Source organism: Necator americanus, chromosome III (genome assembly GCF_031761385.1).
Source record: "Necator americanus strain Aroian chromosome III, whole genome shotgun sequence".
Taxonomy (NCBI): Eukaryota; Metazoa; Nematoda; class Chromadorea; order Rhabditida; family Ancylostomatidae; genus Necator; species Necator americanus.
This window is the reverse complement of record NC_087373.1, coordinates 40842253-40865828: the sequence shown is the minus strand read 5'-3', so window position 1 is coordinate 40865828 and position 23576 is coordinate 40842253. Positions and strand designations below refer to the sequence as shown.

Here is a 23576-nt window from a genome sequence, read left to right as displayed (position 1 = left end):
GTACTTGGAGGAATCCTTTACGATGTTATCGCGTTCTTCGGGAATCACATCGATTGATCACGCAGTTGCTTAATCAGTCTACAAATAATTATGAATGTTCAGGTCGTTGTTGCGAATGTGCTTTTTTGTTGTAGATTTTGCTGATATTTTAAGTTTTCTCATATTCTTCGTCCATGAAGGTGCATTTCTTTTCTCCTCAAGATCGTCTCTTCATCTATTGCGTCATCTTAAATATCCCATTTACTTCTTAGTCGTTGTTGCATGTTATGTGTCTTTTTAGTCATCAATTTTTGTTCCCTTCCGTTTTTTTCTAGTTCATTTTTATTCTCTTTTTTTTCTCGTCCCATTGTATTTGGAATTTCTTCTGTGCGTTACCTTGCATCTGGTTTCATCTGTGCTCAGAACTACACCGCCAAAGTTGCATACGAAGTGTTAATGTTTTGTGGTTCATTAGTTTGATGTAATCGATAACTGACTACAATAATTAATTGTTCTGCTTGCCGGTGGTGAATCTGGTAACAGATAAGGGTAAACTATTTTTTCACTGAGTGAATCTATTGTGCAGTACTTTATATTTATCACATTTACTAGCAGAAATTATATTTCTTTATTTTTACCACTAAAATAATATGTAAAGGCGAAACAAAAGAATATGATTCATAAGAAAAGAGAGGTTATTAGTCAAAATCAGCGTAGTTGCCAGCCTTTTGCTGGGGCAAACAGTTATGCTCTGTTTTTATGTTTTTCTTCCTTTTATTAGATTTCCGAGAGGTCATGTCAGCCATCTGTCATCTTCTGTTGGAAATAAATGAACTTCCAAGTTGGAAAGGTGAATCCAGAGATGAATGAGTCATTTGAATTGGTCCATTCATATAAAGCAACCTCACTTCCACCTTATTGCTTTTTTTTTCGTTAGTTCCTTTCCTATTGTTGTCTATTTGAAACTTAGAATATACGGTAAATCGCTTGTTCACTTCTAATTTTCAAGAGGAAACAGCCAGATTGTGACAACTGATGCTTTTATTCGATGAAGATTAGTGTTTCTATTTGCATTATCTTCAAACGCTCATGCGAGACTCGGTGTTCAAACTTTTTTCTTTAGAGTTCTATGCTTATTTTGTAGTAATAACTCTCTATATTTACGGTAATGTTACCCAGTTTTTTCTTTACTTTTTTGTAGTTTCGGAATAAAAATGAAATTCACTGGCTTTGTTGGAAGACTTTTCCTATTACAAAAGAAAAAAAAAAAGTAAGTAATTATCTTTCTTAGTACTGGCTTAATTTAGGTGTATCTTCAATGAATAGATGAGAGGAAACTTATGACCAGTTTTTGAGATTTCTTATTCTCTTTTTTTTTGCACCTTTCAATTTTTGTATCCAGTAGTAGATGCAGTGACGTGTAATATCGATAAAAAGCTTCAGTCAGATGCCGAATCGCCATTATTGCATCATTATCCCCGTGCGTGTTATCAAAAGTTTTTTTTTTTTTCAAGGCAAGGCGTATTTATCTATAAAATGTTCACGTGAAGCGGACATGACCACCCGTTGTAATTTCATGGAATCGCATTCTACTGATATGTCTACTAAATTGACCAGCACTCGGAAAAGATTGAGAAGTAATGTTGGTTTTTTTTAAACGTCTATACGTTTGGCAGTCGTTAGGTTCCAAAATGATTGATTCTTTTGCTGTGTATTATTTCATTATTTTTGGAGGAGATCACTCCTGTTTTAAGCTAATTCTAGTGTCCATATCGTTTGTGCGACCGTACAATAATATCCTACTTTGTGTTATTGTCTGCGAAAGTAGAGACTCAGTAGAGTGGTGCATTCTACCTTGTAGCGGGTGCGTGTAAAGAGGGTCCCGGCGGAATTTCCAGCATGCCCCGGTCATGCCTCGTCAAGGCAATTAGCGATGGTGCGCGTCCTAAAGAGATTCACTTTCGTTGGCACCTAAATAACTGACTCTGCTTACCTACCGCTAATCATACACTGCGTCACCGGCTAGGATATAATTCACTATGTGTTGAATTGTTCTGGAGAATCAGACACATTCACTGCAATTTTGTAACGTGAGGTGATCTCAATTAAGTAATCGTACCAGAAGCAAGAGAAATCCTCACGTGAAGTTTGAGATAAGGATGTATAGCTAATAGCTTCAAATTATGTGCATAAAAATTTTCGTTAATTCCCGCTCTCAAAAGTAACTCAAAAGTAATGAGAATTAACGTTATCCTGTAACTCCCAAGCTTTTTTGTAGCCTAACTTATTTCTGAACAGAGGGACCTTCTGTATCTCTGACTTCCAGGAACCTACAGGAAGAAAAAGAGTTCAAATTTGGTAAGATTTCTAGACTTTCTGAAGGTGTTATAAAGACAAACTCACTGCCTTTCTTTATTAGAACACCATACAAAATCCCATGTACTTCTATCTAACGCTATTATTCTTTGACTTATTCGGTCATTTCGACAGCTCACACCACTCTTCTTTGCATATTTTCTTGTAACTCCGCAGTTTTCTGCGTCTCTGTGGCTAGAAAAACATCTAAGACGGTTGTCTGCGTCTTCATGAACTACTGGAGCGCGACCTCTTCGAGGTATGCTCGCGTATCCGCCGGCATATCCACTGGGCACGTTATGTCTCGGAGGCATTCGCGGAGAATCCGCCGGGACCCTCTTTACCGTTCCCCCTTTGTAGCGACGTTTTCAGTGGGCGCTTGTGTAGCTATACCAATGCATAATACCGTTTTGGATATGCTTTACCACATTTTATGCTCTTTCTAAGTTCTCTCAGTGCTTTTTAATGGGTTTTATTCGTACAACGATAACTATGATCTCACTTCAAAAAAGGGGTGCTGTTACCGAAAGGTTTCCGTCTTGCCGTATTGAAACCCAAAAAATTCTAAAATATAATTGAATTTCCTCAAGAAAATTTGTTTTATTCGCGAGTTGTGTAAACCTTTAGAAAACCAACTAAACTCGCATTCTCTCAAACTACATGTTGGTTGTATGGTTTAAATTGCTGGTGACTAATTTCCTCTGTTTCTGTTTTTTTTAGGAAATTTTTACAACATTTACCAAATCTTTAGGCGGCGCCTTCTATATTGTTTCTGTTGAACTATCTACGCATCCCTTTCTGTGTTTTTTTGAACAATTCTGCTACTAATACTACTCATTTATCACGGAAATTAATTGCGCTCCCTCTGAAATACGGCTTAATTTGCTTGAATTTTTCTGTCCAGCTTAAAGGATTAAAGATGTGCTCAAAATATTAGAATCAGAATGCAGAGAGCTGGTCTGTAGAAGTTGCGTTGGCCAAAACAAGTGGGTAGAACTTCCGGAAAGTCTCCGGCAAAGAAGGTGCGTGGAAAGTGAGCGGAAAAACATAATCTCTTTCGGTGTCTGAGGATGAAGTGTGAGGATTCGCTTTATACGAAGAACAGCTGCTGTTTTTCAAGTGAAATTTGCTATGAAGAGTAGTTTTTCAAAGAATTCATGCCAATTATTATGATGTGTGTTTTTTTCCTACTTCTTTTGTGCGACTTGTGTTGGATCCGTACTGAAAGCTTATGTTTTTCGATGCATAGGTCTCTGCAGGTTTATGGATGCTCACAACCTCGTCAAATATGTTCAACTGTAACGACATCCCCATGTCTGATCCGTTCCTTTCACTGGAGACGAACCTCGAAGATATCAGTGGTAGGTGTCTATTGTCCACCATGCACGCGAATTTGTTTGTATTTTCGCCGATAACGGTCTTTTTCTCACTGTCAGCGTTGCTGATATAAGAAACTGGGCGGGACATTCCCCATTTTTGTTACCGACTGTTATCGTAGAATATACGAACTTAAATGTATGGTAAGTTGGAAACTGCAAAGTTGCACTTGAGCTATGATATGCTTACCAATGCTTCAGATGTTATTCGGATGGACACTGAGGATGTGTTGGCTATGGACGCTACCTGGGGTGGTGGTCATCAGCAACCGCATGCCAGTCACTATCCGTACGCGAAACCGTTCGTTCGACCGAATCAACACAGCCCACCTCAGGATTACTACGATTCAAACAGGTGTGTTGATGACTGCTTCTAGGAACGTTTCTTGCTCTGTGGTTCTCGACCTCAATTGACAGGGATAGCGCGTCGTTTCGTGGGACGCCTTCTTTCAAATATGTTTCCGAGGCAAATCTATACAAAAAGGCAGCGTATTATGATTTTGACGAGACACGGAAGCCACAACGAAAGCATATGTAGAGTTAGAGTGGTTGATTGTGGAACCCAGCACGGTTCCGCTCACATTTCTCTAACTAACTCTAGGTTTCACTATGGTTTCCGCACCTCTTCAAAATCGTGATACACTGCTTTTAACCAAATCTGCGGTGCGCCATAAACCACGTCCACACTATATAATGGTAGAAGGATTGCAGCATTAAAATATGTACAAATTTACGAATACGCATAAATGGACTCTAATATGTCCTAGCAGCCCACGCGAAAATGTTTGTCGATAGAATGTGGATTTTTCTTCTGAAAGATCGACGACCACCACATGATTATTAGACTACGTATCCGTTTTTTTTCAGGGAAACGAAACAATTTAAAAGGTGTTTGTCGTTGTCGTTGTTTCCGAAATAAACTACTGAACACTTTTCGCAGAATTGGGACTTCATGTTATCATGTGCAGCTCTTTATTAATTGCAAAAGCAACATATGACAACCTTGCAAAACAAACAGATTCACACTGAGCGCTCAAATAATCTGCTTTTTTGGAGGCGGATTAGCTACGCGCTAGATAGGTAGTGCACTTTACACACTATCTAGCTAGCGCGCAGCTAATTCGTTCCCAAAAGCACATCTAATATCATTTAATTTGCACACATCTAACAAGACACCTTCCCACTTTTCTGTTATGTTTTGCACCGACCGGAAATGATAATCATTGATGACATGTAAGTAATATTGAAAGCTTGAACCATTCGCAGCGGAGGCAGCTTCAGAACGAGATCTTTTTCTTCTAAAGAATATATTCCTTTTTTGAAGTGCTATGGATTAGTGGCTTTTTTCTCAGGTCACGAGAAATAGGCTCCATCGTATCTCTTTTGCAAGCAGATTCACCACCGTCTTCGGATCCCTATGCAGCGATGAAGTAAGTGAAAATTTCACTCTTGAATATATCTGTGCTTATGTTCAGTAAGAGCGGGTGTAGCGCAGCTAGTAAGAGGTCCGCTGTAGCCGCACAGTTGATGATTCGAAGTCGCCGTAGTGCCAACCAAGCCTTTCATCCTTTGGGGTCGATAAGTTAGTTCAAGACTCGTCTGCGAAGATAAAAACATTGACTTGATGATCAGCTGACTTCCGCAAGTCATTGTATAGGCTAACATATTTGCCAAATACCTCAACTGTTACGAATTGCAGTAAAATGCGTTGGTGCACCCCAATTGATACGCCAGAGACTTTAGAGACTTTTTATGTTCAGTAAAGCTACAAGGGCTCGCACTTTCCTGTCGCACGAAGTGGCCGCGCCGCTTACGCTACAGGTTTGTTCCTTTCGCGCACTGTTTAACTTATAGTGGCGACATGACACCACAACTGCTCGTCGTCCGAAGCCTTCTCACCTTCTAGCAACTATCACCCCTCGTAGATTGACATCTCCCAGCAACTGGGGTGCTGTCGTTCCAGTTACTGCTGATCCTTTCGTTTTGTCTCATAACTAAAAATCCTGGAAATGAAATATTGAGAACGAGCGAAGCCCGGAGCCTTGAGAGTTGTTTCTTTCAGGCAGTTCCAGCGCTACCCTTTTTTTAACTTATTTGTTCTTTCTCCGCGACATTCCTGGCAAATATTTTTCTCAAAGCACGGGGTGGTCCTTTACTAGAGCCGAAAGCGATCAATACGAATTTTTCCAGCTGTCTCGGTAAAAGGTTGTGCATCTCAGGTGTAGTTTGAAAATAAATTGAAGGGCTCTGACTATTATTATATCAACTTAAAAATAATGGGTATTAGCGCAGGTTTTCACCCCCAAACTTCGACACAAACGTGAATCTAAATGGTCCTGCCGGTATGCTGCCAAAACTCGGAGCTTCAGTAGTGCAACCCTTGCAAATTAATCACTATCAATCAGGTACATTGGTAAGTATGCAACCTTTGTGTTTTTGCGATTTATTTCCATTCTGTTATTGTATTGCTTTCGAATGTTTTCTTTTGTGCTAGATTACTGCTGATCATATCAGTAAGAGTTATTCGGTCGAAATGCTATCAAAAAAGGGCACATTCAATTGTTCTCAACCGCAAAAAAATCCTAAGAGGATTAAATTTCCGCGACAGCATTTGCATTGGCTGATATCAGGGTTTGTCTAGAAACGGACATTGAACACTTCGTAAAATATGATTTTCTCAGAAACAGTAACAAACAAATAAAAAAAATAGATAAAGTCACCTGGGTAAGTTGCTACGGATTAAATCTGTTGGAGAATAAGTTAAAACAGTAAATCTATCAGTCTGAATACTGTCAGCTGAGAAATGCTTCTCACTGTTAGACGCAAGTTTGCAGCAGCACAACAAGCGTTCGAAAATAGTAGGGTTAGAAACCTGATCAAAACTTTAATGACATTTTCACATCACTGCTTCGGAGCAATATCTGTCTTGGCCTAGTTCCAACTAACAGAATTTATTAAAATCTTGGAAGCTGTCGTTATTTTGAGTACTGTCTCTAGGGGATCAGAGATTATTTGCTTTGGGGAACGATAAAGAGTTAGGCTCTCGTGCTGGCCTTTGGTTTCCTTCGGCAGAAACGGTTTTTCCAGGTTTACAGGTTCTTCCTAGTTAGATAACGAACCTACGCACCTTTTTGTGATAGGACGATTCCGTGATGGAATGATAAGTGAAGAAATGATTAGTTCTTCCTTTCTTCGACAGCAGAAGGTGATAAAGGGATTGACCGCCTAATTAAGAAAGAGCACCCCTAAATTATCCTGGAAAGGCCGCAGTTTATCGGTGTTGAATTTCAGGAAGTGAGTACTGCAATATTCGAAAAAAAATCGAAGCGCACTAAAATTTAGGGATTCTTTCAATGTACCCCTCTGAAAGCACTGAAATTTTGGAAATGCTTCAGTTAGAGTTTCCCACATTCCTACTGTGAATACAATTCTGCTTTCTCTTCTGTGTTCGAGACTTCAAATGAAAAGCAATTTTAAATCTTACAGGGAATAAAGAAACGGGGGAGTTAAGTAAGAAAAAAAGTGGCAATAGCTAGATTAGAAAGTTTAGGAAGTATGAAAAATGTTTCCATTTATGTTAAGCTTAACATCCTTCTTTACTTTCTCAAAAGTACTCGAGAACCAATGAACCCAGTGTAAAGATGTGAAAAAACTGAAAGTATGGATGTTTACCCAAGGAATTTGTAAGTCACCACGACATTATTCATTAGTTGAGAAAATAAAAAAAGAGTAGGTGCCCTATATGTATATGCTCATTTGTGAAAAACACAAAGAGGTAAACTTAGTGCCGATTTTTGTTATCCTTAAAGTGTCGCTTTTACATCTGTAAAAAGCGATAGCCACATACTGAACGCTTTCATGTGTCAGTGAAACAGCCATGGTTGGTCGAGACGCCGTCTGTCGGCTATTCTATCGCTTTGATAATCACTTGGGTTATCAGTTGGAAGCCAGCAGTTAGCAACGTATTTTGCAGACGAATATTACGTGGCCGTGCCAGAACGATAGCATAACATCTAAATTTTCTTCAGCGAATGTTTCAAGCAGATAGCAGTGTATGAAGTGTTGAGCAGTTTCCTGAAAGATAGGCGTTGCTGATTGAAGATCCTGTCATTGTAGATTTATTCATGGCCATAGAAGTCCATATTCTTTTCCTTGATATGTCATTGAATGCTGTTAAGTTGTGTAGGGCCTGATTTTCTTGAACGCAACGACAAAACCTAAAGTGGCAGCTATCTAGTGATGTTTAGTGTGAAGGTATATCTCAAAGATGAAACTCGGCCATTTTCGAAGCTAATTTTGAGACTGCACAGCTGTCGTTCCGATTTTTTTCTTGAAGATTGGTTTCATATAGAGGCAAAGTATCTGGATAGCACGTAGTAGACAATAGAGGCGATAAGAGGAGTAGACAAGCTCTGAAAGAAGAAATTGGAAAATTCTGAAATGTGTGACACATAGTCGATGAACTAACGCTATCATTGAGAATTTGTCAACTTCGCTGCCAATTTGTGAATTATTTTACATTCAATCTATAAGAGGAGTCACAAAAGTATTATATATTGTCCTTTCAAGAAGTGGGAGTTGTCAACAGTAAATGATGAAATGAAGAGTAGCATTCATCAAAATAGATGATTTAAGCTTCAGTGGATTAAAATTAGAGGTGGTATAATTCATTGCGTTCTTTATGTGACATTGATTTTGCGCAGAAATGATCAGAAAATTCAGAATTTTAGTTTTCTTTCTAGGAACATTACAAAAAAATGTTTGTTGCTTTAAATGTGACTAATAGAACATGAATATCAAATCTATTTATGGACATACTTCGTCGCTCTCGTAGATTTGCCGCGGACCATCACATACACTGTTGAAGGATGTTTCTTACTGTGCGACTGCGTAAACTAAATCCTTCAATATCCTTTCAAAGTCGTCTATGACCACTATCCGTCAATATCGTTGAAACGTCACTTATGGCTGTATATACAACTACATGGGAAAGCTTTTGTATCAAGACTATTACACTTGGTGTTAGTCTATAGGCGCAACCAGTTATTAAATTTATTAAATTATTAAAATATCATCAATTTCATTACGAATGTTGAGTTGAAAGACAATTGCGATTGAGCCAAACAATATATTTGACGGAAATATCACAGAAGCTGGTTAATCGATTCAGGCTCAACAACTAACAGCACCGGCAATGCAACCTTTTTCACAAGTGCTTTCCCCACCAGCTATGTTCATTGACACAAAGCCGCCGTTCGTGCAGAATTCACCGGAGGTCTGAAACTGTTAAGGTTGTAGTATATTCAACAAATTTATTTTTGACACTTCTGCAGCAGAATTACATGGTTTCGCCCGGCGGAGGATATTCATCTTGTACCAGTGTGGCAGCCACAGCGAACGTGAAAGTTGAATCGCCAGTGTCGATTCAGATGACACGATCGCATTCAGATGGTAACACTGCCGACATGCTTTCGCCTCAACAGAACAGCAGCAATGGGGCGACGACAAAAGAAGAACTCCTGCGATTGTTGGTGAGCAGTGAAAAACATATACTTTCTGCAGTTTACGTTTACGCATTTTTAGGTTAACATGTCTCCGGGGCAAGTGGAGCGACTAAAAGGAAGCGCTGGTCGTAGGAGCAGCAGCCATTCTCGCCCCTCAGGTGTGGCAACTCGAGTTCCCAGAGATGATTCTTGGCCTCAGGATGATGACTCAGATGATGAGGATGAGGTGACGTCGGAGGAGCCAAGAAGGAAAGGTAAGTATATTGTTTTTTCATCGAAGTTTTCTCCCCAAACGGTCCCACTCAACTGAATACAATTTTTTATTTTATCCACCTCGAAAAAGTTTTACGGCTTAAGCTACAATTTCTCCGGATGGTAAAGTTATCATTAAGCCATGAATTGCAGGTTTTGGTTCATTGAAACGCTCAACCGTTGCGCCCCGCCCCCGCCTGCGGTTTGTCGAATGAAATGAATTGCCTGTCGAGGCGTTCGAATGGATTTTCGATGAATCGCAGGCGGGGGAGGAGCGCAAAGGTGGCGCGTTGCAATAGAGGACGTCGTAATGAACAGCATTCCGAGGCCGTCTGTTTACAGTGATGCAGTGAGAGATGAGCGGAATCACCTTCTTCCCCACAATCTATCACCTCGTATAGGTATAACCCACCTGAAATCCGTATCAGCCCAAATTCGTGGCGTGCTGCCTTTAAAACACAAGTGCTTGGCAAAAAAATGGTTAAAGCACGGATGCTTCAATGAAGGCGAAACATAGACGCTCTTTTTTTTGTGACAGCACTAGCAGATAGTTTCGTGAATTCTTTGTTCTGCGTATGGTGTGGAAGGGTTGAATCAACAAGCAGTTAGGTGAAAGTGGAAAAGTGGCAAAAATCTCAATGTGATGATAATGTAGAGTTTTATGGAGCGGAAATAGTAGTAATGGTGGTCAAGGGACACGCGTATACAAGTCGGGTGCCACCTGCTCGCGGTGCTCACTTTTAAACTCACCGCAATCAGGTATTCGAGTTGTAAACTTTGGGGACCTACGAGCACAAAAGTGCTATCGTCCAGTACATAGGCAAAGCTCGTGACATCAAAAGTTCCCAAGATTCCACAACCACAAGGGTGCGTGGAATCCTGGGAACAACCATTCGTTTCGTCACACTGAACTGTTAAACACTAGACCAAGCGGCTTGTTTGAATTACCTCCAACAAGCCGCTCGGTCTAGGCTTCTAAGATACCTCTATGTGCCGCTACAGAAAGTCTCTAGCAGAAGCCGGGTCGTCATCAGTTTTGGAGACTATTTTGTCTTCATCAGCAATGCTGATGAAAAGAGTATAGGATGCGATAGCTGTGAGGAACGACTGCAACAATTGTGGAAGAATTTGGCTCATCGTCATTTACATGACGATGAGCCTTTGTACGACCGCAGGAACGCACAGGTCGTGGACTCTGGATCGTAAGTGCAGTTTCATGTATGGAAACCACTAAAGAAAACAACAAGGACGTCTTCTATTATGAACTAATTGCGTTGATGCCTAAAGCTCCCAGCGAGCAAGTGATCATTGTGGGAACCGTTGGAAATACGAGGATGGAACTTGAATAAAATCCGATGTGCTACGAAAATCGTATTGCTCAGGAAAGCGCACATCGAATAATGATAGCACTCTGGTCAACTTATATGAACAGCCAGGCTTCATCATCGCTTCCATTTTCAAAAGGAGCCATCGACGCCATCTGTTTACGTCTAAGGTCAACCCATTTAGCGCCTGAAAACTTTGCATCTCGAAGAAGAATCCGCACATAATTCCGTATGTGCCGCCCACAGCACTGGCGATTTCAACCTAGAAAAACGTCTGAGAAGGAAGTTGCCTCGTCAATTGCAAAAAGATAGCGAAGACGAATACGTCTCAACAGTGAAAGAGTTTGGAGAAGTATGGTCGGATCAGAATTCGCGGAAAACCCACACTTTACCAAGGATCAGAATTCGCGGAAAACCCACACTTTACCAAAGCAGCACAGCGCGAAGAAGAAGAGGTATTCACCAGTCCTCCTCAACACTGCAAATGAAATGGTATTCGGTGCACCAACCATAACAATTTGGAGAGATCGTTCCAGTTCACTTTAATGAACCAGGAAGCGCCATTAGCCCCTGAACTGGAGCACATTCATAGACTGACATATGCGGTAAATGAGACCGAGTCGGAGGTTCTGGTTTGTATCCAAAAGATGAAAAATGAAATCTCGTGGAGACGACGGTACCAACATAGGGTAGGAATGCTGACATCTCTTGTTCCGTCTGGGATTCGTGAGATTACGAAGATCATCTATTCTGTATGGATCAGCGAAAGTGTACTTGACTCGCTGAGACACGCTATCATAACTTCCCTCCACTAGAAGTTATCGGTCACGGATGCTGGGAACTATCGAGTAATTTCATTGTAATGTGTTCTGCACAGAGTTTTGAAGTGGAATAACAATGAATGGATAGAGCCTTTGCGAGATCTTGCTGAAGATGGTTCCGCATAGTTATGCTTAAAGGCATCACCGCACGAATCTGAGGTGGTACGGATTTCAGGTGGAGTATTCGTATGCGGGATCGTAGATTATGGAGAGAAGGGTGACCCGTCCATTTCTTCCTAATTATCGTAAAAAGCACGCCGGAAGACTTCGGGTGTTCCGGCGCGCTATTTTCTACAAGCAGTTCGATTAGAGCGCGCCAGCCTTGTGCACGCTCCGTATCTTACGGACCGTTTTTTACGGCAATTAGGAAGAAATGGACGAAATCGTCCCCTCTCCATAATCTACTATCCCGTATACGAATATTCCACCTGAAATCCCTACCAGATTCATGGGGTGATGCCTTTAAGGACGACACACCTCGGGGAAGAAGAATGGTGTCATTCGATTATACCAGCCCGGCTATTAAGTAAAAGTCAAGTAAGTCATACTGATCAAGAGCGTCGAAGAACATTCTACTTGTCTACTTATATTTGTGAATAAGAATTTTCAGAGGCGGACCTGCAATCATTGCGCTAATTATATCATAATTTTTTAGGACCCAAATCTTATTATAATCTAATTATATCATAATTCTTCAGGACCCAAAACCGAAAGACGAACTGCTCACAATCTCATTGAGAAGAAATACCGATGTTCCATCAACGATCGCATACAGCATCTAAAAGCGATTCTGGCTGGCGATGACGCAAAGGTAACGAGTTTACGTTACGTGTGTTTTCGCGCAGAATTGGGCAAGGGCGTTAAGTCATGTTACGTCACGCTCCATGGACAACATATCCCATTTTGTTCTATTAAGTAAATTACGCTAGTGGTTAACACTTGTTGACTTAGACTTATTTTAGTTGAATTTTTGCTGTGCACTTCCAGTTTTATGCCTTCCCGAACCAAATTTGATTCGTCTCTATATTTTCGAAAGACTATGGCCCCTCTGTTTTTCATTCTTCATAGATCTTGTGACTAGTGTACCAGAAATTGTGTATGACAGTTTCAGCTGAGCAAATCCGCAACTTTGCGAAAGGCTATTGAACATATTGGGAAGCTGGAAGCCGAAAATCGTGATCTACGACAAGAAGTCCAAAGACTGAGCAGCATTTTACATAATAATAATATCGAAGTTAGTTTGTGACTGCTATTTTTTCTAATGCATTCTGTCGACTTATTTTCACGTGTAGGTACTCCCACCATCCGTCCCTGTGGTTGGTTCCCCAGCGTTGAGCCCTTCTACGTCATCAGCGAGCATGCAGTCACCTGGGGCTACGGTCTGTCTTTCTTGTCTTGATTGTTAGGTTCTTGTGCGAGGTACTTATCTTAGACATCCCCAACCACATCGCCCACATTACCGCCTAAAGGTGCTAAGCGGCCAAGAACCAGCGTAGAACAGGTTTGAGGGTTTTACCTCAAGACTATAGACGACAAATTAGATTTTTAAGGGTCGCGTAACAATATTTGCCATAATGTTTGCGATGTTGATGTGGAATCCATTGAATTTGTTAGCGACTGGTTCATCCGTTTCAGCCCGGAGCAACCATGATAACGTCGCACCGACAGGAGGAAGAGTCTTATCAGAGGTAGCTCTTTGTTTTCTTTTAGTCGTACTTATTCTCTTCTTTTCCGGATTTTCTTCTTCCTCTTCTATTCCTTCGAAAAGTTGCACGTTCAGAACACAGATGCATTTGACAACTACCTGACAGCAGATGAATGGTGGCAGACAAGAGTTATTAAACCATGCTTCGTATGGTCCGTGAATATATTCGTTGTTGTATGCGTGCTTACTCGGTTGCTCGTCTACGGAGAGCCAGTACAGGTTCCTCACTTACATATTTATACTTCATGGAAAGAAATTTCGGAACTTTGCAAATACGATTATAAAGTTTTAGTATTTGCAATTTTCACTGAGAGAAGAACAGAACTATATGAATATGACGGACAAAGCCTTTGAGCTCCCTAAAACAATCAAAATGATGTTGTTGCGCATAGTGCTTTCTCCTAAAAGCAGCGAATGACGAGACAGACGATGTTGAGGTCTCTGCGAGCAAGTATAGAATTCGGGGCATCGATTACAAGTGTGTATGTGGCCACAATCAATTTTTCTTATTCGTCCTGAAAGACGGCATGGGAAACGGTGTCTGTCCTTCACAGAGCATTCAAGTGCGGGAAAACCGTTGTTTAGGCTGCTCAGGGAACCGAAGCGTATACAGGATGGCGCGTTCTAAGGCACCTCGTAATAACTAGCGCCGTTCCCACACCGTTTTCAGGACGATTAGGAAGAATTGGGCGCTTACACTCTTAATCTACTACTCGAACTGCATATTTGCCCACAGATACCCAAACATCGTCAGTTTCCTGATGCGCTGCCATTCCGCCGCTCCAGTCACAGTGGAGCCTGCATTCTAGCAATATTTGGAATGCAAAATGGAACGCCCCAGATTGACGTCGAATATCAACCTGAGGCGAAAATGTCAAAAGTCGTGATATCAAATCTTCAGGATTTCAAATCGCGTTCCTGGCGTGTGTTTCTCTCAACTCAAGCACGAGCACGTCAAGAAGCCGAGCATGGGAATGTACGTGAAGCTCAACGACAGTACATTGAGTGTTTACAGGTATATGATATACATTGCTGCATTACATTACTTTGCACATTGCTGCATGCATCTATCCTACTTTCAAAGAAATTTGCTTCAAGTGATATAAATGTGATCGCTATTGACAGTATTACAAAATTACAGATCCTAGAAAGGCCTCTTCCTTCTGCAGGGGTTGAACAAGCCTTGTCTGTGGTATGGCAAATCATACGTCATGCGCTAAACAGCTTATGGATAGGAAGGTGAGCACGGACAGTATGCCTTAACTCAGTTCATGATTAGTAAAACATTTACTAGGCCAAAGTTTTCGTTTACTCCTTTTCTTCAAAATCTGGGAAGTAAACGGATAAAATTTATCTCTCAAAAACTTTACTCTCTTACAGAAAACCTTAGAAGCCATAGGAAAAGAATCGAGTCGTGATAACCAGTAAACCGGGGATGTATCCTCTAAACTCAAAACAGTGCATGAATTCGTACAATCTTAAATTCCTTCATTCCTTGAACGCATCACCCCACGAATCTGGGGTGGTACGGGTGTCAGCCGGGTAATGCTTGTACGGGGTCGTAGATTGTGGAAAGAGGCTGATTCCCTTCACTTCTCGCTGTGTAAAATTTCCCGAATTGGTTCTCGACGAATCGCAGGGGAGCGGAGCACAACGGTTGCGCATTGCAACAGAAACCATCGTAAGAAACAGTTCCGGGGTCGTTCGTTTACATTGATTCACTGAGATATGAACTTAATCACCCTCTTTCCCACAATCGAGCCCGTATAGGCATTACCCGCCTGAAACCCGCACCACCCCAGATTCGTGGAGTGATTCCTTTAAGTGCAGCGTATCACGATTTTGACGCAATGTACTATCCGAGGTCAATGCTTTCCTTGTGGCGTGGAACCCACAGCGAAAGCGTAGATTTCCAATAGTAGATTAGAATAGTAGATGTAGACCCAGCAAGGTTCCTCTCATGTTTCCCTAATCGCAAAAAAACGACACGGAAAACGCCATTTTTGCGACAATTTTGGTTGCAACGTGCTATCCTTCCACGCACCGCATACAATTGCGAGAGGCAAAGATGAATAGTTTCTTTTCAACAGCCTAATCAAGTGAAACCAAAGAATGGTGCTGAGGAGACCGGGACGTGTACACAGAGACGCGTCCTAACGTATCTCGTAGGAAATTAATTGGTTCCCACGACGATTAGGGAAAGATGAGCAGAACCACGGTCAGTTCCGCAATCTACCACCAGAGCTCTACACTTTCGCTGTAGGTTCTGCGTCATTTCAAAATTGTGATACTGTGCTTTTAAGATTAGCTAGCTTCTTTCAAACACCGCGGAATGGCAGCAATTGTCGGAATTAAAAGTCGCACTGAGTGTATTGCCAATGTCACTTTACGACGAATAACTAACGAATAACTGCAACAAGAAAAATCCTTTCTGATCCTAAGGTACGATTTGGGTCTCCATTTCTAATCGTGAGATACAAAAGTAGACATACGATTTTTTGTTGTTGGACGGATGAGAGACATTGGTCCAAATAAAACTCTATCGATTTCACACTACCACACTGAGTTCCCAACGGCGTGGTCTGGCGGCTATTGAACGTTCATAATTGAACGGCCCGTGCCGCTGCGAACTCTGCAGGTAGCTTCAGACTCACAGGAGGACGAAAGAGGTGTCTGCTAAGAATAAAGATCTCAAATCAAAGCAGGATAGACTTAACCACTATCATTTTGAGGTCTTTGAGGTTTATTGAATGTCGATCGTGTAGACAGGATTTTCCATCCTAGTTAGGAAGCTCATAAGTACGAAGGGGAAGCTGGACCCTTGGGTTATTGTCAAATATTTCGCCTGGTTGAAGCACCGTCATGCCCACTTAAAGCTTGGACACTTTTCCTTTTTAACTTTTATAGGTTGTCGGAAACATTAAACCATTTCCGGATTGCCGCCGTTTGCCTCCATTTTGCTTCTATCCAAATTTTTTGAACTTTTCTTCTTTCTTTGAAGAGCATAATTCTAGGTGGTTTTCGCGACGAAGGCGAGATGCCGGTAAACCTGTCACGGTGGTTTGCAAAAGTCATGCGCATACTGCTATGATTTATCATAAGATGCATCAGGTGAGATGTGTTTTTTTTTATTAATGACGTTCAATGTATTACTTTTGGGATATAATACTACTTTTTTCTGAACTTTTGAAATTTTTCTTAAATTCTTTTCAAGTCCCGCGAAACGTTAGAGTGGAATAATACAGCTGGTATCCGAGAATAATGCTCTTTTGGTTCAATTTTGGGCAGAAGATTGGATTTTAAAGTTTTCTAGAAGTTAGTTCTTTCCAGTTGCACTTACTAGGCGTCGACGAGACGAGCGAGGGAGTTTCTGGTTTATATCTAGCTTTATCAGCAGTGAATCTTGCCGAGAGCGCAGGAGCATCGATCGATGGCCTGCCTAGGAATGTTTTGGCGGATATTTACATCGCTGCTGCTATTAGGTTTGTGCAGAATACTGTTCGTTACTTATTGGTTGTTGATTGAAATATAACGCATATCAGATTTTCCAGAGATAATAATGATAGTAAGTTTTGCAGAACTCGGTTGTGCCTACCATCATTCCTCGCGTCTATTTTTTCGCCTTATTTCTTTAGAAGAGCTAGGAGGCATGTTCGAAGAGCAGATGAGGATAGTGTAAGTTAACGATGTTAACTCTGAATGTTTTTTTTTCTCTGAAAGTCTCAATTGTGTTATTACATTAGTTTTGAAACGAAATCGTTTTTGTGGATTGGCTTTCTGTGTCATATTTCGACGACTTTCACAGTTTGGAATTGTATAAAAACACATTTGTAGGTGAGCGCACTTCATTGGGTGTTTCATCCATTGTCAAGAGAGTTCCTATCGGATTTTGAAGTCGTGCGTTCGACTCTAAACGCCAAGAAAACATCATTGGTACCAATGGTCGGGGAACGCGACAGTCAGTTTTTTCATACTGCTCGATCAATATGAATTTCACACACTCTTTGATTTCTGCAATCAAATCAGGAATTTTTAGAACTCTTGAGACTCTTCTTACACCTAAAACAGTAGACAAGACATTTCCAATGACTTTTCTTTTTTGTGTTCGTATGAGTTTCTAGCCCTTGAGCTGAACTGGAAGAAAGGAACATCCGTCTCTGTGCCCACCTTTTAAACCACGTGATTTCTGCTTTGGGCGATGCTTCAGAAAGTTGTGACCTTCGCAAGCAGGAGGAAAATGCTGCTAGCGTCGTTCAACCCTAAATCGAAATTGTGAAGCAAAGAGTGCCCGCTTCACGGAAATGAAAGCGAGTATTAAAGTTGAATCCTATGTAGAGATCGAAGAGACGCAGCCGCATTCGCCAATCAAAAGTAGAATAAGTAAGAATAATAGGAATAGCACGTGATGTTTCAACGGCAATCACTGGATCAGAGCCAGGTTCCACGTATTATTAGCACCACAGGATGACCGTTCAAGCCCTGATCAGATCTTTTCACGAGGTCCTCCAAAGAGAGATTTAATGCTGTTTATGTCGCTCGCGAAAGGGGAAGTGGACAACTTTCGAAGGTGAATATTACAAGAAGCAAGTGGAGGTATTACTAGCATCCACTAATACTAATTTTAATTTACTAATTCAAAGAACGGGAATGAAGGTGATTTTGGAGAAGGTGATGAGTCCTTAGCACCTTTTCCTTGTCTCCAGACTTACTTGACTTGGACGACTTGCTAGTGTTAGAGTCCGACGCGATTGTCCGCGTCTCCGCCTAGATGTGAGTCGTCTCTTTAAACATAGTTGAATCCATCGTGTTTGACTCCCAGCAGAAATCTACTCGTTGTCGTTACACATTGCCTTGCTTCTTGCTTATCGTTTTGTTGTATAAGCTGTCAATATAAGTTCACCCATTAAACCAAATTCCAGGCGACGTACTTTCTCGTCTACGAGCGGGTCTTAAGCTCCGACTGTTGACTCTTTTGGCGAGTGAGTTGAGTGGTGATAATGGACTGAAGGAAATTGACACTGTTGACGTGTCTCGTCTTCTGATCACTATTTCAATGGCAGGGGGTCTACCTAAGAAGGAGAATAGCTGGGGTAACCAATATTTCTATTTAATCCAAACTTTTTTTCCTTTTTTGCCCGGATTTTATTTCTCTCAACAAATTATCTTGAAGCAACAACTTCTATTGCTAGTTCTTAGACTGTGCTACATGGTTGACCGAAGGCGATGCTCTTTGTACGTGGTGGACGCATGTGTTTACCTGTGCACTGTTCTGGAAACAAGGCATGCGAGAGAAAGCTAAGCAGCACTATGCAGTTGTACGGCGGTGTCCAGATGAACTACTCAACAGGTTGGTTATTCGTTCATCTCTCCACAAGTTTTTTTTTTTTTTTTTTCGAGAATCTGTTGGTTTTTTCAATCCTTCGTTCAGTTCATTTCTTCTAGTCCGCTAGCACTAGCAGTTGGACACGCTTTCTGCAGCAAAAAGTTGTGCGCTGACGATCGAGACAGTGCAAATTTTGGAAAGTTTGTGTTAATCCATTCGAGAAAGGCTCTCGAGCAGCTAAGGCTGGCTTACACACGAGAAGCAGCACCAGAGGTCGCCCATTTACAGGTGAACCAAATATCTATTCAGGATTAATTCATAACTCTGGACCGTGATGGTTTCAGGATGCTTTGCGCCGGCTTGCGTATGAGTGGGTAATGTCATCATTGTTGGATGCATGGCGGCAAAATCTGGAATCAGGAAAACCATATTGGTGCCAACATATCACCGAAGACTACCGCACCTTATACCAAGAAGCATGTAATCACTATACACATATTCAACTTCATGGAGGAGGTGAACGAGGAAGCCGAGTAGGTTCATCTTCTCTTTGAAAGTTCCGTTATCTGAAGTTTGAACTCGTGGGAAAACATTGGACTGAAAACCCCTCCAAATTTGTAACTTATGTAACTTATGTAACTTTAACTCAGCTAATATCCACTTCATTGCTTTTACACTTGGAAAATTTGCACTCCGCATTTGTTCGTAGTGAGTACTTGAAACGGTCGAATGTAGTGAGTAGGTAACTTTACATAGTTTCAACGAATTCTTTATGTCTTTACTATTTTTTTTTATCATATTATTATATGTTATTCCATTTTCAACTTAGCTTAGCTAACATAACCTTTTAGAGAATTCTACACATAACTGGAATTTTGCCATTTTGATAAACGCGCAGTAGCGGAAAGATGGGCCTTGTTTGATTACATTGCTATTCAATAAAAATTTGTTAGCGGATAAACGCATCATGCGGCATGAAGTAAGTTTCCATTCGGAAATACTCTTGCAGAGAACGGTTAGTAACTCACCGAAGTTCCGTTGCACCGAGCCAAATAATTCTGAGTAGCACGATTGGAAAAAAAAAGTAGCCGATGGTTTCATTCCCATCGTACTTATCCTTCCAGGGACAAATATGTTGGATATGGGCTCTGATGTTATTTTGCCATCATCGATTTTTAACTAAAGTCACTTCAAATCGAAGTGACTTTAGCAGTCCGACTGATTGCATGATAGATGATCCGTATATTTCATTCAAAATAGCAGAACCATCCGCGTTGTCATTGAGCTCTCGCATGACCAAGAAACTTCCTTTTTCATTCACTTATTTCACAGATCATATAGTGTGCCATTCGCTGCAGAAAAATGATGGCTCACAGCTCATGATAACTCTAATTTGTATACAAAAAGGTAGATACTTTAAGAAACTAATATGATGAGTCTTAGCTTCAATTTTCAGGTTATAACCAATGATCCATGAAGAATGACATGTGTCTTCAAAATATCGCTTTAAGAATTTAGGCTAGAGGAAAGGGAAAATTTGAGAAGTCAAATCAAGTTGGACGAAAATTTCACCAATCAAACATATGTACATGCTCCCATTCTCTCAGCAGCCTGCTTACTCATTCTTGGTACTAGCGCGTTCTAATGTACCTCATAAAAACTAAGCGAGTTTCCTAACCCATTTTTGAGAACGATTAGGGGGAATGAGCGTACTGAACTCATTCAAAAACTGCTTCTACCATTCCATTTCAACAAGAAAAATCCATTAAATTAAATTCCTTTTTAAACTCGTTCTTCTCTTTTTATTTTCTCTGGATTTTCGTCTTCATATTTTTGCAGCTTACCACCTATCAGCTGACATCAAGAATGTTAAATGGAGCAAATCCACTTTATACATGGGCAGGAACATGCCGTATAAGGAAGGAACGATTTGATGCGGTAAGTTAAACGATTGTCACAGCACATCTTAGGAGAGTATGACTTCATGGACGGTGGCTGATGCATGCTAGCATATGTGGCCTCTAATTCCAAGCACCAGATGTGACATAGTTCAGTAGTTGCTATCATGTTGTAATAAAATGGTCCATGGTAACCATAAATGTGATAACGGGAGCCGGGGCCCTGACTCTCTTCACTTTTGGGGAGTTGCTGAAGTGGCTCTCTTCGCTTGCTCCCAGTTTCCGTTTGAGAGTTTGTCATTATATAACTAACTGAGCGTTGTTATTTCAAAGATTATAACTTCGTTGGAAGAAAGAGGGGCAATAAATGGATATTATTCGGACATACAGAAAGAAATTTGCTCGACAATAGTATCAAAACACACTTTATTCAAGCGTTTTGGATGGAAAAGGCTAAAGAATAAAGTCACTGGCGTATCAATCCACTTGGGATGCGCGTTTTACGGCAATTCAGAATTGGGCGTTGGTAGTTAGAGGTACGTTGCAGGCACAAGGTCGATGGTTCGAAGCTGCCCTAGTGGTAACCAAGCCTTGAATCCTTCTGTAGTCGATAAATTGGTACCAGACTTTTCCGGGAGGATAAAGGCACTGACTTGACACATCGGCTAGCCCCCGCAAGACGTTGTATAGGGCATTTACACGTTCGTAAAGCTCAAACGATTCTGAATTGAAGGCTGAGACGACGCTCTATTATGTCATATATAAACGGGTTGTTCTGTTGCGCGTCTGTGCGTAACAAAATGCCAGAATGCAGTGAGACGGATCCAATGGCGATAGATATGTGTGGAGGCGCCATTAACCGTTGTAGTGGGGTGAATCGGCTATCACAGCGTCAAATTGGTGTGCCAAAACCAGAAAACACTGAGATGGGCTCCTCTGTGCAGTATAGACGCGACGACGCCAGAAACAGCTGGATTATTGTGTTCCTCTCTCCCATTGCAACAATACAAAGTGGTTTTATTCAAAGGAAATGGGACACTGTGAACCGTTTTATGGCCGCTACAAGTACATCTACTCCAATGTACGCCTCCACGCATCCATTCGCCTGTAGCCACCCTCACCATGTTTACTGTTTTTCTTTTTTTCGAAGACTGGATATGTGCGTGCAGATAACACCTTAAATAGTAGCTAGCAGTTTACGCGATATGGCGTAACACCCCTATCTTTATCAGTATGATGGTGGTGTTCATGTCATCGCACGTTTGCACAGTATTTTATCTCAGTTGCTAAGTAGAAAGACAAAGACTTTGTCTAGTACTTCGGAATATGTTTTCAAATTGCTGGGGCATCGAGGGAATATAGATGTGAAATCAGGTTTAAATACGTCCTAAATCTAGAATATTCAGAGATTCATAGTAAGCTCATTACAGGAAGGCATCGATGAAATATTCAATCGGTGTGTTCTTTCAAAAAAAAAAAGCGAAAGCTGCTATTTTTCAATTGGAATACAATGATATCCGCACAGCGTAGTTCTAGCAGAAACCTCTGAGACATTTTGTGCAAAACGACTTCTATATCAATAATCAGTGGATGCGAAACCCATTGTTGGTTACGTTCGAGATTAGAAAGAAGTGGAAAGGGAAACCTGCAAAGTCGAATTTTTATGTAACAACGTCTGCACGAACTTTCCTTGGTTAGCAGAGTTTTGCTGAGACGTAGGCGTGAAAAACGTAGGCACATAACAGTAAATGAGACGATATTTTCGGGGAAAGCGATTCTCACACAGGGCAAAAGTTGATAAAATCAGTATAACCGATAGGTGGACCAATACTTACAGTGAAAATTAGCGTGTAATACAATAGCTTCTCGTTTAACTATGCTTTTAACATGATCACCTGGAGCCTGAGGCTTAACTCCTTTACGTTTGCGCGACAAAGGTTCATATCCCCCTATGTGGAATATAATGGATTGCTCAAGGCTAAAAGTACTGCATAGAACTAGGGATGGAAATGCAACGAAATATATACATGTATAAATGATTCCAATATAAATAAATGTACATGTAAGTAGTAAATAAATATAATGAACGAATTAATGTTTTTGTATTGGTCGTGTAAGTATTCACAGAGTATTTGGCCAGCATGAGAAAACCCTTCTAGCAAGATTCTGTTCAATTCCATGCGCCTATGATAGGCCGATTTCCATCATCTGAAGAGCGGAAACGCACGCTTTCGGAAGGGGAAATTTGCCCCGCTATACGATTGCTACCCTTTCTCCATTTTCTGTTCAATTGCCCAATTTCGGGTTTTTCGGAAGTTCAAATGCTATCCCGCCGGCTCAGTCTTACACTCTTCCGAAATTCTGCAGCCGATACATAAAAGATAGAGGGTGAGGTGCATGGCTTTGTGTAGTACTACTGATATTTGTCATGTTGAAGGTCAGCGGTCGTGTATCGTACTCTCGTGCTCAACAACCGGATCCGTTTCACCTCCATGTGTTGTGCAAATTGCACGACGACCTCCCACGAATGTGCGAGCGAGTTAAGTGATTGGTAATTGGTTCTTTGACCGTGCTGATCAGATCGAATCAATTCTGATCTCATCACTGACTTTACTCAGTCTATTTGTACAATTTTACATCTGTTCACAGATATAGTTGATTTTATATTTTATATTTGCTCTGGGTTAGATAGGTCGCAACTAAGCCATACCTACGTATTAGCAATCTCAACTTCGCCATATTTTTGTCTCTCACTTTACACTTTTTTTTGTTACTTGTGTACTTCAGCCACCGCTACTGTCCCACCAGATCCAGTCGACTTGTATGGGTAGATTTCCCGCCAGGTTTCCAGCAAAATTTTTCTTATCGTCCTGAAAACCGACTAAATCCTCGCCCAGATTTCTGGTATGACCCAATAACCTCCGAAATTTCTACTATCAATACATTGGTTCTGGGTGCTTACAGTAGCTTAATCTCATTTCCCCGGTAATATTTGTGCTTGTTATCTGTTTTCTCATAACAAACCCAGTGATATTTCC

General features: G+C 41.0%; 1 protein-coding gene across 2 annotated transcripts; it reads left to right on the top strand.

The window, feature by feature from the left end:
• Positions 1–774: 774 nt before the first annotated feature.
• Positions 775–23086, top strand: RB195_012478 (uncharacterized protein; the record flags this gene model as incomplete). Of its 2 annotated transcripts, XM_064194350.1 has the most annotated exons (27): positions 775–829; positions 1494–1616; positions 3594–3695; positions 3912–4065; positions 5063–5140; positions 6003–6123; positions 8881–8985; positions 9044–9241; positions 9294–9468; positions 12311–12423; positions 12724–12846; positions 12905–12991; positions 13045–13113; positions 13163–13300; positions 13393–13536; positions 14219–14332; positions 14459–14556; positions 16332–16428; positions 16648–16799; positions 16896–16992; positions 17152–17275; positions 18237–18407; positions 18514–18664; positions 18760–18928; positions 18985–19173; positions 20480–20578; positions 22976–23086. In XM_064194350.1, the coding sequence occupies 27 exons, from the start codon at positions 775–777 to the stop codon at positions 23084–23086; spliced, it is 3357 nt and encodes a 1118-aa protein (XP_064051933.1). The 2 variants fall into 2 exon arrangements, with proteins under 2 accessions (XP_064051933.1, XP_064051934.1); XM_064194351.1 differs by lacking the exon at positions 775–829 and having other exon boundaries at positions 1535–1616.
• Positions 23087–23576: the final 490 nt, after the last annotated feature.